Here is a 16,066-nt window from a genome sequence, read left to right on the forward strand (position 1 = left end):
GACAAAATGGTTAGGTAGAGGCTTAAGTCACAAATAAATGAATGAAAGCTAATAACTAAAAATGTCAGCTAGCATGTATATAATGGTTCAAGATTTGCAAGTGTATTATCTCATTTGATCCTCACAATAATCCTATGAAGTAGGTGCTATTAATATTCCCATTTTATAGATGAGGAAACAGGCTGAGGGAGGTTAAACTACTTGCTCAGAGTTACCTAGCTGCCAAGTGTCTGTGACAGAATTTGAACTCGAGTCTCCCTGAATTTAAGTTCCAGACTGCTAACCCTATGGCACCTAGCTGCCTTGAACGAAAATACAAAAAGGAGGGGGTGGGCTGGAGATGTGGAGGGGACATCAATAATAGTCAAATTAAAACAAGTCAAAACACTCAGAAGTGTGAACAAAATGTTATCAACCATACAATAGAAACCACAAATACTGCCTATTTAGGCAATAACGAGGATATTTTGAAATGCTTGTGTTTTAGGTGATTAATGCCAATGAAAAGCAAACATTCCTCTTGGTTATTTGCTCTTCCTCTCATATATTCGTTTTCACGTGGTTTCTTTGTTAAGTCCAGCTATTCATTTTTGAAACACTCGTTACTATGGCACCAGTAGAAGAGATGGCAAATGGCTATCAGGAAAAAATAGCATGCCTGCCACCTAATGGGGAAATTGAGCTGTTTCCCAGCATCAGAGTTAAGTAGGTAGGGAAATGAGAAGGCTAATAGACTGGCTAGAGCTAAGAATGAGGTTATCCAAGGAGCCTACTTTAGTGACATTTTCTGCAATCTTACTCAAATGAACTTGACTACAAGACTCTCACATGGATATGAAGCTTCGGTCAACTCATAGCCTTTTCTTCTTGTTTGTGTAGCTATAAGAATATAAAAGGGGACTGTAGCACTATAAATTGTTCAGTATTGTGAATCATCAATATCCTTCTACCATGTGAATGGTTTTGTAAAATGACATAGAGATTTCAAAGCCTCTCCCTACACCGTGCCTCCTCATCGCATTCTGCTTATTGACCTCATTCAAGAAAAATGCTACAAATTAGATTTTTCCAGTAAAAGACTTGAATATTAATTAATTATCCTTTGTTTTCCTCCACGTAGGTCTTGAAACGGCAGGGCTATGATGCAGCTTGCGATATCTGGAGCTTAGGGATCCTTTTATATACAATGCTTGCAGGGTAAGTAGACACCTTCTTTGGCAAGAAGTAGCAAGTTGGGATATGCCTGGCAGGAGGGTGTGTGGGCTGATTTTTAGCTCATGTGCTTGAAACTACTGCAAAACCAACATCTACACACCCCTTTCCATCTCTTACCTCTCTCCTCTCCTCAGAGACAACACATGCCCATAAACGCTCAAGGCCTTTTTAGATGGAATCCCACCCCCTTTCGTTCTTCCCTCCTGTACCCTAGCCAACCCACCACTACCACAATAGAAGGATAAAAAACATTGGGCTCTTACCTTTGGAAGCTTTCCTGTCTTATTTTGTGCCAATAAGAGAGATTATAGGATTTAGACCTGAGAGGAAACTTAGAGATCACCTAGCCAGGGGTTCTTCACCTGAGGTCCATGAATTTTCTGTAATGTTTTTCATAACTACATTTTAATATAAATGTTTGTATTTTTTGTGCATTTGAAAACATTATTCTGAGAAGAGGTCTGCCAGATTGCCAAAGGACTCCATGACATAGACAAAAAAGTTAAAAATTTCTGATCTAGTTCAACCCAGTCAGTATACATATGAGGAAACTGAGAACCAAAAATGTACAGTGACTTGCCCAAGGTCACACAAGTAGAGTAACAATTATTGTTGTTGTTCAGTTGTTTATCAGGCATGTCTGACTCTCCGTGACCCCATTTGGGGTTTTCTTGACAAAGATACTAGAGTGGTTTGCCGTTTCCTTCTCCAACTCATTTTTACAGATGGGAAAACTGAGGCAAACAGGGTTAAGTGATTTCCTTGGGGGTCACACAGCTAGTTAGTGTCTGAGGTCAGATTCAAACTTATAAAGGTAAGTCCTCCTGACTCCAGGCACAGTACCCTATGCACTATGGCGCCACCTAGTGCCCAAGGAGCAACTGTAGTCTCTCCTGAAAGCCTTTTAATGTCAGTCTGGGTATCAGGACACCAATCTAACTTTGCTGTCAGCTCACTTTAGAGCATCATTTTTCTCCTTTGAGGGTTCAGTTAAATAATCCTTGATTTCCCTTTCCAGCTTTAAAGTTCCATGACCTGTCACTTTTTCTCTTACTTTTTTTTCAATCTGTGGAGTACGTGAATCAAACAAAACATCCAATGAACAAAGCATTTGGACTACCCACTCCTATGTCACAAATGTGCAAAAATATCTCAACAGGGCAGAAGAAAGAAATGAATTCATCCTCCAAATAAAAGTACAAGCTTTGTCTTCTAGTGGTCTCTTTCATCTAAATTTTCCTTGTACCTTGCTTGTTTGTGTCTAATTAATGAAGTAGGCACACAGTGGAATATAAGTTCTTTGGAGACAGGAACTGTCTATAAAGCCTATATAGGTGGCACAGTGGGCAGAGCGCCAGAACTAGAGTCAGGAAGACTCATCTTCCTGAGTTCAAATCTGGCTTCAGATACTTACTAAAAGCTGTGTGACCCTGGGCAAGTCACTTAGCCCTATTTGCCTCAGTTTCCTCATCTGTAAAATGAGTTGGAGAAGGAAATAGCAAACCACTCTAATATCTTTGCCAAGAAAACCCCAAATGAAGTCATGAAAAATCATACACAACTAAAAAAGGACTGAACAACAAGCCCCAGCACCTAGTGAAGAACCTCTCACAAAGTAGCCGCCTAATAAACCATTAATTGAATAAATCATATAAACCAAAGCATGGATCCTAGAGTCATACTTTTAAAATCCCTAGATTAGACTAGTGCATTGAATGGCAGAAAATGTGGGTTTTCTGCCTGACTTCTTACCAAAAGGATCCTCAGCATATAACATAACCTCTTCTCTCATCTTCACTGTTTTTTTTATAAAACGGAAATATTCAACATCACACTGAAATAAGGTACATCAAGGAAAATCAGGATGACTTTATATGGATGCAAGTAGTAACCTGATCTGCCAGAAAGGAAGCTGGAGAAATAACTCAAGAAAGGCCTGTACCTGAGGTCCTTTAAAAATGATTATTCTTGTAACACAGGGTACTGTTCTTCAAGAATAAACATCTTAAACTCTGGAAAGGAACTTTGTTACCCTAAGTTTCATTCACGTCACAGGTTCACTCCTTTTGCAAATGGACCAGATGACACTCCTGAAGAAATCTTGGCAAGGATCGGTAGTGGGAAATATGCACTTTCAGGAGGAAATTGGGATTCTGTATCTGATGCTGCAAAAGTAAGTAAAAATTAAAACAGGAAAATGATAAATGTTGGAGAAGATGTGGGAAAATTGGAGCACTAATGCATTGTTGGTGGAGTTGTGAAATGATCCAACCATTTTGGAGAATAATTTGGAACTATACCCAAAGAGCTATAAAAATGTGCATACCCTTTGACCCAGCAATAGCACTGCTAGGGCTATATCCCAAAGAGATCATACAAATGGGAAAAGGACCCACATGTACAAAAATATTCACAGCAGCTCTTTTTGTGGTGGCAAAGAATTGGAAATTGAAAGGATGCCCATCCATTGGGGAATGGCTGAGCAAGTTGTGGTATATGAATGTAATGGAATATTATTGTGCTATAAGAAATGATGAACAGGCTGACTTCAGAAAAACTTGGAAAGACTTGTATGATCTGATGCTGAATGAAGTGAGCAGAACCAAGAGAATGTTGTACACAATAACAGCCATGTTGTGCGATGACTAATATTGATAAACTTAACCCTTCTCAGCAATACAAGAATCTAAGACAGCTGCAGAAGCCTAGTGATGGAAAATGCTATCCACATCCAAAGAAAGAACTATGGAAGTTGAATCACTATCTTTCTTTTTTCTCTTCTATTGAGTTTTGTTTCCTCTTTCTGATGGTTCCTCCTATTGGTTTTAATTTTTACTTACAACTTCACTAATGTGATAATATGCTTAATAGGAATGTAAATGTATAGCCTATATCAGATTGTGTGCCATCTTGGGAAGGGTGGTGGGGAGGAAGGGGGAGAAAAATTTTAAACTCAAAAGCATATGGAAGTGATTGTTGATAAATCAAAATAAATTGATAATATAAATTTTTTAAAAAGTAAGTAAAAACTTCATTTGCAAACCTACCCGCACATGCTTCAATAACAAGTTCCTTTATGATGATGATGATGATAATAATAATAATAATAATAATAATAATAATAGCTAACATTTATATAGCATTCACTGTTTGTCAGGTACAGTGCTAAGGGCTTTACAATTATTATCTCATTTACTGGACGGTAGGTGCTATTATTATCCCCATTTTACTGATGAGGAAATTGAGGCAGACAGAAGTTAAATGACTTGCCCAGGGTCACCCAGCTAGTAAGTGTGCAAGGCTATATAGATATATAGATATGTACATACATACATACATATGCATATTATGCACATGAATAGAATAAGTGCCTAATTACTCAGGGCATTAGGATGTGATAGAGTATCTTTTTAAATTTTTTCATTTTAGACAAGTGCTAAAACTTAAACACGTAATAAGAAAAGATAAAGAAACATTATAAACTTAAATATAAAATAAGAAAGTAAAAAAAAATGTCACATGCATAATGAAACATAGGAGAGGATTCAAAATATATAGCAATAACTTTTCATTTAAAGAAAGCCTGTATATTAAATGCTGTGCATTATGTTGAAAACTGTCCATCTTTTCTTTGCTTCCTTGTAGGTTTTCTTTTGTTCTCTGCTGTACACTTTTTACTTTGTTCAGATACAGTATTTTTAAATGGCAATAAATCCTTTCTTGACTGTTACCTGCCTAATTTCTTTTGGGCCCAGTCTCATTTTTTCCAGACTTCAGAATTGAGGGCTATGTTAATTGATTTCAGTCAGTTCATATCCAATCAAAAAGTCCCTGATACAGTATATTGCAGTTATGTGGAAGGGTGGGTAGAGCATTGGATGTGGGGTCAGGAACACCTGAATTTGAATCCTACCTCAGATCTTACTAGCCGTGTGACCATAATCAAATTCTAAAGGTCTCAATTTCCTTATCCACAAAATGAGGATAATAATAGTACCTACCTGACAGGGATGTCAACAGGATCAAATGAGGTAATTTACATAAATGAGATAAATGATGAGATATATATATATATATATATATATATATATATATATATATATACATAAATCTTTGCAAACTTTATACTGCTTTATGAATGTTAGCTATGATGATGATGATGATGATGATGTAAGCTATCTCTGCCATTAGAGGGACTTATAATGTAAGAAGTAGAACCTGGGTTGGGCTTTAAAGGGATGAGTAAGTTTGGCTGGATGAAGATAATTTGTGTGGTTTCACTGTTTGAATGTAGAGCATTTGTATAATATTTTTGTTGTTCAGTTGTTTTCTGTTGTGTCCAACTCTTTGTGACCCCATTTGGGGTTTTCTTGGCAAAGATACTAGAATGGTTTGCCATTTCCTTCTCCAGCTCATTTTACAGATGAGGAAACTGAGGCACACAAGTTTAGGTGACTTGAATAGGGTCCCACAGCTAGAAGTTTCTGAGACCTGATTAGAATTCAGGTCTGCTTGATTCCAGGCCCAGCACTCTATCCATTGTGCCACCGAGTTGCCCTAACATTTTACAGGGGGAAAGCTTTCAAGTGTTACCTCATTTGATCCTCATAATCACCCTTTGAGATAAGTAAGACAAGAAGCTAAGTGACTTGCCCAAGGTTGCTGAGACTCAACCACGGGTCTTTAGATGACAAGTCTCTGAAGCCCTTTCCAATTCTGAGGCTCTGTTACTGTATCTCATGGTAGAAACACTAGACTTAGGAGTCAAGGGATTTCTAATGCTCCCCAACTTCTGCGATCTTGAACAAGACATCTGCGTTCCATGTTAGCAATTTCCCCATCAGTAAAATGGGAATAAGAATGTTCCTTTTAGCTATCTTCTTCAAGATATTGTCAGAAATTTAGACTCTAAGAAACAAAAAAGAATTTTGAATTCTTTGGAAGAAAGATGTGGAAATGAGAAGTGTTGTTATATTGTTCATTATGTACTAGTTCACTGTACAAAGTATATTCATTTACAAATTATTTAAGGATATTATTAAAGTGGCCTTATACATTTTATTTAACTTTTAAGTTTGTCATTCACAATTCCCATTTGGTGGGAATTCTTGCAAATCTCCTTGATTAGTTATTAAAGGCAGATCTCTGTTTAAATAAGTATTGAGGATTCGTTGTTTGTTATTTAAGAACTAAAAGAAGAAAAAGCATTGAATTTAGACATATTGGATCTGCAACATAGATCTGCTATCATTAGCATACTTGATATTTGTTGGCAATCATTATAATCATTGATGAATCATGGTGCTTTAAAAGCATGAATATACTTGGTTTACATGAATTGTTACATATTTCTTTAACTGTGGAAGGTGCTGATTTGTATCCGTGCTGATATTTACTATTTCAGGCTTGGATCTGTGGACCAAACAGGTTTGTATTTCTATAATATTTGAGCAATTTACAAGAATTGTTTTATGTATCAGCTTTATGGTCTTAATTGCTTTATAAAATATCAGCATAGTGGTTGAGTCGACTGAAGATTTTTTTTTATCATACATACATTTCTGAATACTAAAGAGTTTGTATCAAACTCATATACGTGGTGAGATGACCCACAAGAGAGAAAGGCAATTAGTACAGCTTCTTGAACCCAACTCCTTTTCTTTTCTCATTGTTTCCTTTTCTTTTTTCATCACAGGATGTTGTATCCAAGATGCTTCATGTGGACCCCCATCAGCGCCTAACTGCAGCCCAAGTACTGAGACATCCATGGATCGTAAACAGGGACTACTTATCTCAAAACCAGCTCAGCCGACAGGACGTCCACTTGGTGAAGGTAGAGTTTTAGAATCAAAGAATATCAGAGCTGGTCAAAGACCTTAGGAATGTCTTCCAGTCCAACCTCTTCTCATTTTACAAAAAAGGAGACTGACCCCAAGGAAATGAAATTACTCATCCAGGGTCATAGCTATTTAGTAGCAAAGCTGGTAATATAGGGCAAGTCAGCTGATTCCAAGTCCAGTGCTTTGTTAACTAAACTTCTCTCAGGGTATAGGATGTTCAGTTCAATTCTATGAGTATTTATTATCTGCTGTACATGAGGCAAAAGTCAATGTGATGTAGTAGCTGGCCTTAGAGTCAGGAAAACCTGGGACCTGACTTTAAAATGTTAGCTGGGTAGCCATGGGTGAATCAATTAACCTCTCAGTGCCACCAGGCAACTCTTTAAAACTAAAGAAGAGATATTGATTGGCTAGGTGGAGGAAGCTTCCATACCAGTAGTTCCCAGACCCAGGTTCCCTTCTTCCCCCACCAAAAAAAAAATACTATACAAGAAACTGTGCTAGGTATTAAGGAACAGGGAAGGAAGGGAAGAAGGGAGAAAGGAAGGAAGGAAAGGAGGAAGGGGAAGGAAGGAAGAGAAAGAAAGGAAGGAGAGAAGAGAGGGAGGAAGAAAGGAAAGGAAGAAGGAATGGAGGGAGGGAGGGAAGGAGGGAAAGAAGGAAGGAGGAAGGAGGGAGGGAAGAAGACAGTCCCTACTCTCAAGTAGCTTATATGCTACAGAGAATGAGATGCAATATGCACAATGATTAGTAAATACGATGTGTTTTGAGAAATGGGAAAGCATTAATAACTGGAAGGGATCAAGACAAGCTTCAATATCTCAACTGTGTCTTGAAGGAAAATAAAGAGTATGAGTAGGGGTAAGGATAGAGTGCATTCCAGGTATGAGGAATAGCTCATACAAAGCACAAGAAATAGACAACCAAGTTCTAGAATAAGGTAGTCTGCTTTGTCTAGAATATAGACTGTGTGAAGGGGCATAGGAGAAATAAGTCTGGAAAGTAAGGTTGGAAGAGGGGCAGAAATAGGAGTGGTCTTGGGAAGCACAGAGAAATATTGTCCTGGTAACTCCTGCTCTTCAAATAATCAAGACAATAAAAATTAAAATGAAATGTAGACACATATATCATAAAAACAGAAACAGAAGGCACTGCATATGAATCAGTTCTGGCATCTATTAACATTTTATAGTAGGGTACCATTCAGAGTCCCAAACCCTACAGTTCTAGGCCATTATCTAGGCACTCAACATCCCTATCAAAATTAGTGTCACATGAAGGTAGTGCAGGCTATTGAGAAGTAACCTTCCTCTTTAATAGGATTATTCCACTTCCCCCTACCTTTCCTTTTTAAGCAAGATATTATGGATACTAGTATAAATGCTGAAAAAACCCAAGGCATTTTAAAGATGTATATATGTGAATATAAAAAAAAGAAAAAGAGCTAGAATCCACACTGACAAATCTACCATGCCTTTTCTCAGCAACAATGTCATCTTCCCAGAGAGTGAAAATGGAGGACCCAGGCATTGCCTTCAGCCTATTAATTTTGCCCACTAATGATGAAACTAATAGGAACAAAAAAAAACCCTCTTGAGAGGGACTCTTTGGTTAGAGAATATTTGCTCCTGAGAGTGCCATTAAAAATGTGCTGCTCAGCTAATATCTAGTGAGCAAGTGAATGTCAGAGTTTTATATTGCTAGTAACAGCCCTGCTGCTTTGAAGCAGTAATAATGAGCAGTGTAATGAGGAACAGAGTAAAAAAAAAATAAACAAATTTTTTAAACCTCTTGAAAATTTCTCTCCTAGTAGATTTTCCCATGTGATTCCATTTATGGTCTTATCAATATAACTGTAGTTTTATATTTCCCTACTATTCAATCCTATCTGTCTCATGCTTTTACATTCCCTGCCTCCCATCCCTGGAATGCTGTCCCTCCACACTTGCACTTCTCAGTATTCCTGGTTTCCTTGTGGATACACCACAAAGGTTACCTTCTTCAGGAGGTCTTTCCTGGTCCTTCCCTTCTAAGATTACTGCCATCTACTCTGTGTGGATCTTGTATGTACCTATTTGGGCAGCTAAGTGGTGAAGTGGATAGAGTGCAGGACCTGAAATCAGGAAGACTCATCTTCCTGAGTTCAAATATGGCCTCAGACACTAGCTGTGTGACCCTGGGCAAGTCACTTAACCCTGTTTGCCTCAGTTCTTCATCTGTAAAATGAACTGTAGAAGGAAATGGCAAGCCATTCCAGTATTTCTGCCAAGAAACCCCCAAATGGGGTCACAAAGAGTTGGACATGACTGACAAAATAACTGAACAATAGACTTATTTATTTGCATCTTGCCTCCTCCATTAATGTGCTCTCCTTGAGAGCACACTGTGTTGCCTTTCTTGTATACCCAGCGCTTAGCTCAGTGACTGGTATATAGTAAGACATTATAATCCGACAGCTATTTCCTTTTAGGTAGGGAAAACATAAAACACTGTACAAGTTTTCTTTACATGATTCTTTGTGTTACCTTCCCTTACAAAATATACTGACAAAGGCCATGTATTCTGAGATTAGTATACCTTGTAAAGCAAGGCCACATTTGGAAAGCTTCATTTGAAAAGAGCCTGACTATAACATAAAAGATCATGGAACATGTAGCTAGAGTAGACAATTAAAGATCATTTATTCCAACCCTGTCTCCTTATAGAGAAAACTGAGATCCAGAGAGATCATAGCTTTCCAGTGGTCATCTAGGTAATAAGTAATATAACTAGTATTCAAAGCTGAGTCTTCTGATGCCAGATTCAATGCCCTTTCCATTGTAAGACTGAGGGGATTGAAGGAGAAAACCCTGACTCCCTTTTGTACTCACAGGGACCTCACTGTTAGCATCCACATTCTCACCTCATTTTCAGCAATCCCAAGACTTCTTTGACAATGCAAAGTGGCATCTTCTCACATATACACAAAAAGTTTATGTTATTCTAGTCTAAATTATCGCCTTGGTACTAATAACTCACATTTAGTTAGTGTTTCAAAATTTACAGAACACTTTCCTAACAACAACCCTGTGAGGTAGGTAAAGACACAATGTCTGGTTTAAAGCATTTGAAGGGGTACCATGTAGAAGAAGAATGACTTGTTCTCTTTGCCCCAACACGGCACAACCAGCAGAAATGTGTAAACAGATATTGGCTTGGTATAAGGAAAAACTAATCCTAGCTAGTAATAGCTAATATTCATATAGAGTTTTAAGGTTCTTTACAAATATTATCTCATTTGATCCTCACAACAACCCTGTGAGATAGGTCCTATTATTTATCTCCATTTTACAGATAAAGAAACTGAGGTAGTTAATGGTTATGTGACTTGCTCAGGCACCCAAAGCTAGAAAGAGTCTGAGATCAAATTTTAACTCAGGACTCTCTGTCTCTAGGTCCAACATTCTATCTATCAACTGAGCCACCTAACTAATAGTCAGAACTCTAAGAGTAGATTAGGGTGCCTCAGTACATAGAGGATTCTCCTCCCTGGAGATCTTCAAATAGAAGGTGAGTGACTTCTTGTCAAGGATGTTGCAAAGAGGTTTCTAAATCAAATATAATGACTTCAAACTTCATGACTTTTGCCTACTGTGAGGTTCTGTGACATCTCCATTATAGAATTATAAGTGAGATTTGGTACTTTACTTGCTAATCACATAACTAATAAATAGACCCAGAATTTCAAAATTTTTCTGAATATAAGTCTAGTGTTCTTTCTACAAAACCCGTAATTATCTAAGAATAACTCAACAAGAAAAATGATGGTTTGCCTTACACACTGACCCGAACAGCTGTCTCCTGTCATAGCCTCAGGAATGTGGGGTTTTTTTAAGTATTTTCCTAGAAAATCCAGCACCCTCTAGCCATCCAATGGAAAAGCCAGTTCCAAAGCCATACCAAGGACTGGTCAGATCTCTAAAATAGCACAGAACCACTCAAAGCAACAACTTACAAAGTCAGCAAAATACAGTGGTTTCTGATAACTACTTTCTCTGAGCTAGTGATTACTCAAAAGCTAGCTCAGTTTAAGTCAGTTCAACAAACAGAACTTCACCCCAAACTCACCCACTAGTACAGAACTGGTCAGCCTTCCGAAATTCAAAGCCCAGATAATCATCAATCAGTATGCACGTTTGTTGGTGCATGATGCATGGGTCTATAGCATTGCCCTCCCTGTCCCTCATGACAACCAAGCGAAGGAGAAATGGAATGATAGAGGAATGTTGGTGAGTTTTTCCTAGGTCCTTCATCCCTTCTCTTTCTATATTGTCTTACAGGGTGCGATGGCTGCCACGTACTTGGCTTTAAACCGAACCCCTCAGGCACCAAGATTGGAGCCTGTATTATCCTCCAACCTGGCTCAGCACAGGGGCATGAAGAGACTTACATCAACAAGGTTGTAGCAGGCGATCAAGAGCACCTACTCACAAACCCGACAGCTCCTCCCCAGAGAGGTCCGTCTTTGTCACTCAGCTCCTGGACTCTTGGGTAGCGCACGTGAGCATTGCTGGAATGACCAGAAGTCCAACATAAGGCAGCACTCTCCCTTGCCTCCTTTCATTTCCTTTTCCAGCCCTGAACAGGACTCTGACTTACTGACTTCTCAAAGCTGTGCTGTGCCAACATTACCAACTGCTCTGCTTCCTTATTCCCAAGTAAAACCAAATGAATTCATTTCCTCAGAATCATTCTAGAGCTCTTCAGGATTCTATGAGAACCTGTAAATGCCTATATTAGTCTTATTCTTTTCATCAAAATAATTTTTAAAAGTGTTTTAAAGAGACACTTTTTGATTGAAAGGCCAATGATCTGAGCCCACAATTTACTGCCTTACCAGCTAATATGCATAGAATTAAAAAAAAAAAACATTGTCCAAATACATTAATCAATAATCCACTGATGTTCATTTCCAAAAGGGAAAAGGCTACTAAAGTATCCCTTTCAGATTTCCAATTGGCTGGATAATGCCATGTGCATTTTGGCATCTAGGGATAGATACCTATTTGCATTCATAGAAACCCAAGGTATTACTTTTCTGTCTGCTCTCCTCCCATTTTGATTGAGGTGGTTTATAATGTCCCTCTTTCTCTTTCCAAATTAAAAGGGGAGAAAAAAGCCTACCTAAGGCATAAATGAGGCCACCAAGAAGATAATATTTGGCCTTCATGTACCAATTTCACTAAAATGAAGAAAATAAACTCCTTAGAAAGAGGCGTAGGAAAAAACCTATGTTCCCTCTCAATTTTCTTATTTCTACAACCCTTAGCTCTTGGTAGACAAAAAGGCCAATTAAGGATTTAGAGAGAGCTTTGGGTTTTTGTTTCCCTATGAGATAATTTTCCGCTCCCTGTGCTTTAAAAAAAAAAGCAGTCTATTTGCTGTTTGCTTTCATTTTCAGCTCTAAGAAAAAAACTGTGACTATTGAGAAAATTGAGCTCTGATATCCCTGCCCCAGATTCTGTTGGCTGAGTCAATGCCTCTCTTAAGTCCAACTGGAATCAGGAGGTATACCATTAAGGCCTTCCACTCCCTTGCCCTAAAGAAGCAGGGGGGGAGGAAAAGGGAGACAGAACAAGAGGATGCATTAACAGTAGTGATGCACTTTTTAGGAATTGTGTTTTTGTGTTGAATGTTATGTTTCTGTTGGGTAGGTCTATTTTTAAATCACTGTTTGACATTTTAATAATTTAAATGCTATTTAAATGTTTGACTTAATGTGCTGTGCACATGGGGGGGGTGGCAGCTAAGGGTGGGGGGAAGGGTTGGAATAAGAGCTTCGATGTGCTGACCTTTGCCAAATCAAACAATGCTGTGAAATGAAAGTCACCAGGCAAAAGACCCAGCACAAACAGGCAGTTGTTGGGAAAGTAGACCTAAGTGTTATTTCCTGTCCCTAAGGATCCCTGTGGGCCCCACTTAGTCCAGTGTGTTCTCAGTCCAGTAACTCAGTTCAGCAGAGTTGCAAGAGAAAAAAAAAAGTACTTTACCTGTTTCTTCATCTTGCCTTTTTATTTTCTGTACATTTACTGAAGCCAGACAACTTGTTTGATGGTAACTATGAGAAGATCCAAGTTGGTAGTGAATGCAACCTTTCTTCTGAGCTTAATTGTCGATGTCAATGTAATTTCATCTAAATGACACCATTTGTTTCATTTCTTACCACCACCCCCACTTACATCCACGCCCATCTAACTCCATGATTAAGGTATGTGCCAAGTTCAGAAAAATGCTAACTCCTGCCAGTTACTTTCTGAACTTGAAAAATAAACTTACTTAATAAATAACCTTTGATTATTATGTTAGATTTCATTGTTTGTAGATCACAAACAAAAACATTCAAGTCTTTCTTATTGTTCCCATGTCTTCTATTATTCTCATAAGGTGTTTTTCATTGTTTCTTCAATGGGCTACTAGACAGAGAAGCTTGGGTATTGCTTGATGATTTTCCCCCTGCTTCAAAAAAAAAAAATGAAGGTAGTAGACCTCAGCCTCCAATGTCTTTCTCTGTGTTGGTCTTAAAATTGATGTCTGTTTCTTTTGTTATTGAGGATTTTTAAGATTCCTTGGCTGTTAAACCAAGTGATTTTTGTCACTTCTTTTGGGGGTTTCAAAAAGTTGAGGCAGGAAGAAATGAATGATATAGTACCATTCACATGTGGTGAAAGCATGTTCCATATAACTTTACCAGCTAAAAACTTTGGGTGTTTTTTTTTAATTCATACAGATTCGTGTGTCTTTATACACTGAACTGAAATGATCCCAGAGGCATTGATATTGTCTGCTACTGCTATAGCATAGAAGAACCTGCTTAATACTACTTCATGAATTAGCATACACCACATTGCATAATGTGTATTAACAGAAGGAAACACCCTATTACACCAGCTGCTAAGTAGGTGTTTGATTCTGTTATAACCAAATCCAGTTGGATGGCTAGAAAGCACACCCAGTTTTTGAAACTCTTATCCAAAATAAATGAGTACTTAAGCTCATTTGACAGAAAGTCAGAAAAGATTTTCTTTTCCCCTTAGCAATGGGCATCCCACAACTCAGCTAAGATGTGCTACATTTGCACAGTGAATGCTTTAAAGGCAGAAAAGGGTGAATAACTAAGTTCATTTACAAGCACAGATGCAGTACTGCCCTTCTTGTACTAGAGTAGTGTTTTCTTTCACCCTTAGTATGCCCATTTTTTTAAATATCCAAACAACTATTTCATTTAATTCCAGCAAAACTAGCCCATGCAGACAGTATCAGCTCCAAATCAAGATAGCCCAAAAACAAACAAAAACAGAAATTTTCTTATCCTTAAGTCTGATGCTTAACATGTTTTTTTCCTACCTTTATGCATGTGTTGATTTTACGTGAATGATAGTACTTAAGGTTAAGCCAGTATTGTTAATTAAATGGTATTATCCTTAAAATTACACAAAGGGATTTTGCCTTCTGTTTTGTTGATTCTTGTTGCACATCATAAGGACTTCATTTGCACGCCACTCTATTTCTGAGATGGTTCTATGTTCTCCCTGCCTCTCACCTCTCAGTGTAATAAAAAGTCTCAGAAAGAACAAGAAGGTGACAAAATGTAACATTTCAGAAGGCCAGGAATCAGATGGCAATCAATGCTTTTAGGCTCACTTCTAACTAGTAGGTTGAACAATGAAATCTCTGGACATGTATGTGTGTGTTAATTAGTATTTAACAGCTTTTCTACTTAGATATCATGACCCAGCACTTTGTTTACAGGTTCAGTATCTATGTTTACAAATCATTTTTATGTTCACGCTTTCTATTTTGTTTGAAATGAGCAGTCACTGTACAGATATTTATTACGCTTTCCAGAGTTTTCTGAATAGATTTTTTTTGAATAAACATGGGTTTTATGAAGTGTAATATTTTTATAGCATAACAACCTTTGGACTTTCTATATTGCTCCCAACAATGGTCTGTGGATAAGCTTCTTGCCACCTTTTCTCCTCGCACTGTTTTCAGTGCTGCTGCTGGTGTCAGCTGCTGTGATGTAGCATCCTCAAGGGGTAGATGGTACTGTATTGTGAAACCGTCTGAACTAAGAACTCTCTGTGTGTATGTGTGTATGCGGGTTGCATGATGAAGGACACTGGTAGAATAAGATGAACAGTCTGACTGTACAGTGGGGCAAGAGCTCACAGGGGCAGGCTGCTGGGGAGAATCCTCATTGTATCCTTCTTCTGTACTCTGCCATTTTGGCTTGGCATGCACATCCCTTCTTTATAAAGAAATAAAACAAAATTCTATGCTGTTTGTTTTGGGCTATCTGCATTCATTTTTCACTTGGCAAATGTGTAACCAATTTGTGTTAACAAACTTGCTTAAAACACACGCCACCTTGGGTTTTGCCCACTCTGTAGCAGAGTAAGAGTTGGGCATTACCAGGGAGAGCTTCTAGAGCAAAGGATCTTATTTCTTATAGGAATCTGGTGAAACCTGTGCATATCTTCTCAGGAGAAGGTTTTTAAATCATTGAAGGAAATGATCAATTTTATTTAGAAGTTAGGGAAAATAAAGATGCATTTTTTTCCTATCCATGTTCACAAGTCCTCTGAGCTCTATCCTCAGATCTCTCAGGACCCAGGTGTAGGGTCCTTTAGGGAGCCCATAAAACATAAAAGAAACAGTGTCTAATAGAGATACCCAAGGGATATTCTGTAGATATTAACTTATATTAATACTTATCTCATAAGCTGAAGTTGATTTTGACTCAAGACAAGTCTCTTTGAAGTCCAGAAAGGAAGAAATACTGTGATCTTAATTGTTTAAATATGTAATCAAGATCTCCATACACAGGCCTATACACCCATATATGTGTGTGTGTTTATGTGAATATATGTAATATATATACACATATACATATTCAAACAATGTATATATATGTGCAATATATATGTATCTCAAGGCTGATGTTTTTATGATATGCATACTCAAAGGGT

General features: G+C 37.9%; 1 protein-coding gene across 6 annotated transcripts in view; it reads left to right on the plus strand.

Moving 5' to 3' along the window:
• RPS6KA2 (ribosomal protein S6 kinase A2) overlaps window positions 1-15,380 on the plus strand; it is a 547,475-nt gene extending 532,095 nt beyond the window's left edge. For all 6 annotated transcript variants that reach the window (XM_078155047.1, XM_078155048.1, XM_078155049.1 and 3 more), the window contains 4 exons: window positions 1,121-1,197; window positions 3,271-3,388; window positions 6,911-7,048; window positions 11,375-15,380. In XM_078155047.1, the coding sequence (XP_078011173.1) occupies window positions 1,121-1,197; window positions 3,271-3,388; window positions 6,911-7,048; window positions 11,375-11,500 (459 nt within the window). In that variant the 3' untranslated portion in view covers window positions 11,501-15,380. The remainder of the gene's footprint in view (window positions 1-1,120; window positions 1,198-3,270; window positions 3,389-6,910; window positions 7,049-11,374) is intronic.
• The last annotated feature ends 686 nt before the right edge of the window (window positions 15,381-16,066 follow it).

Source organism: Phascolarctos cinereus, unplaced genomic scaffold (assembly GCF_003287225.1).
Source record: "Phascolarctos cinereus isolate Bilbo 61053 unplaced genomic scaffold, phaCin_HiC Scaffold_5;HRSCAF=322, whole genome shotgun sequence".
NCBI classification, from domain to species: Eukaryota; Metazoa; Chordata; class Mammalia; order Diprotodontia; family Phascolarctidae; genus Phascolarctos; species Phascolarctos cinereus.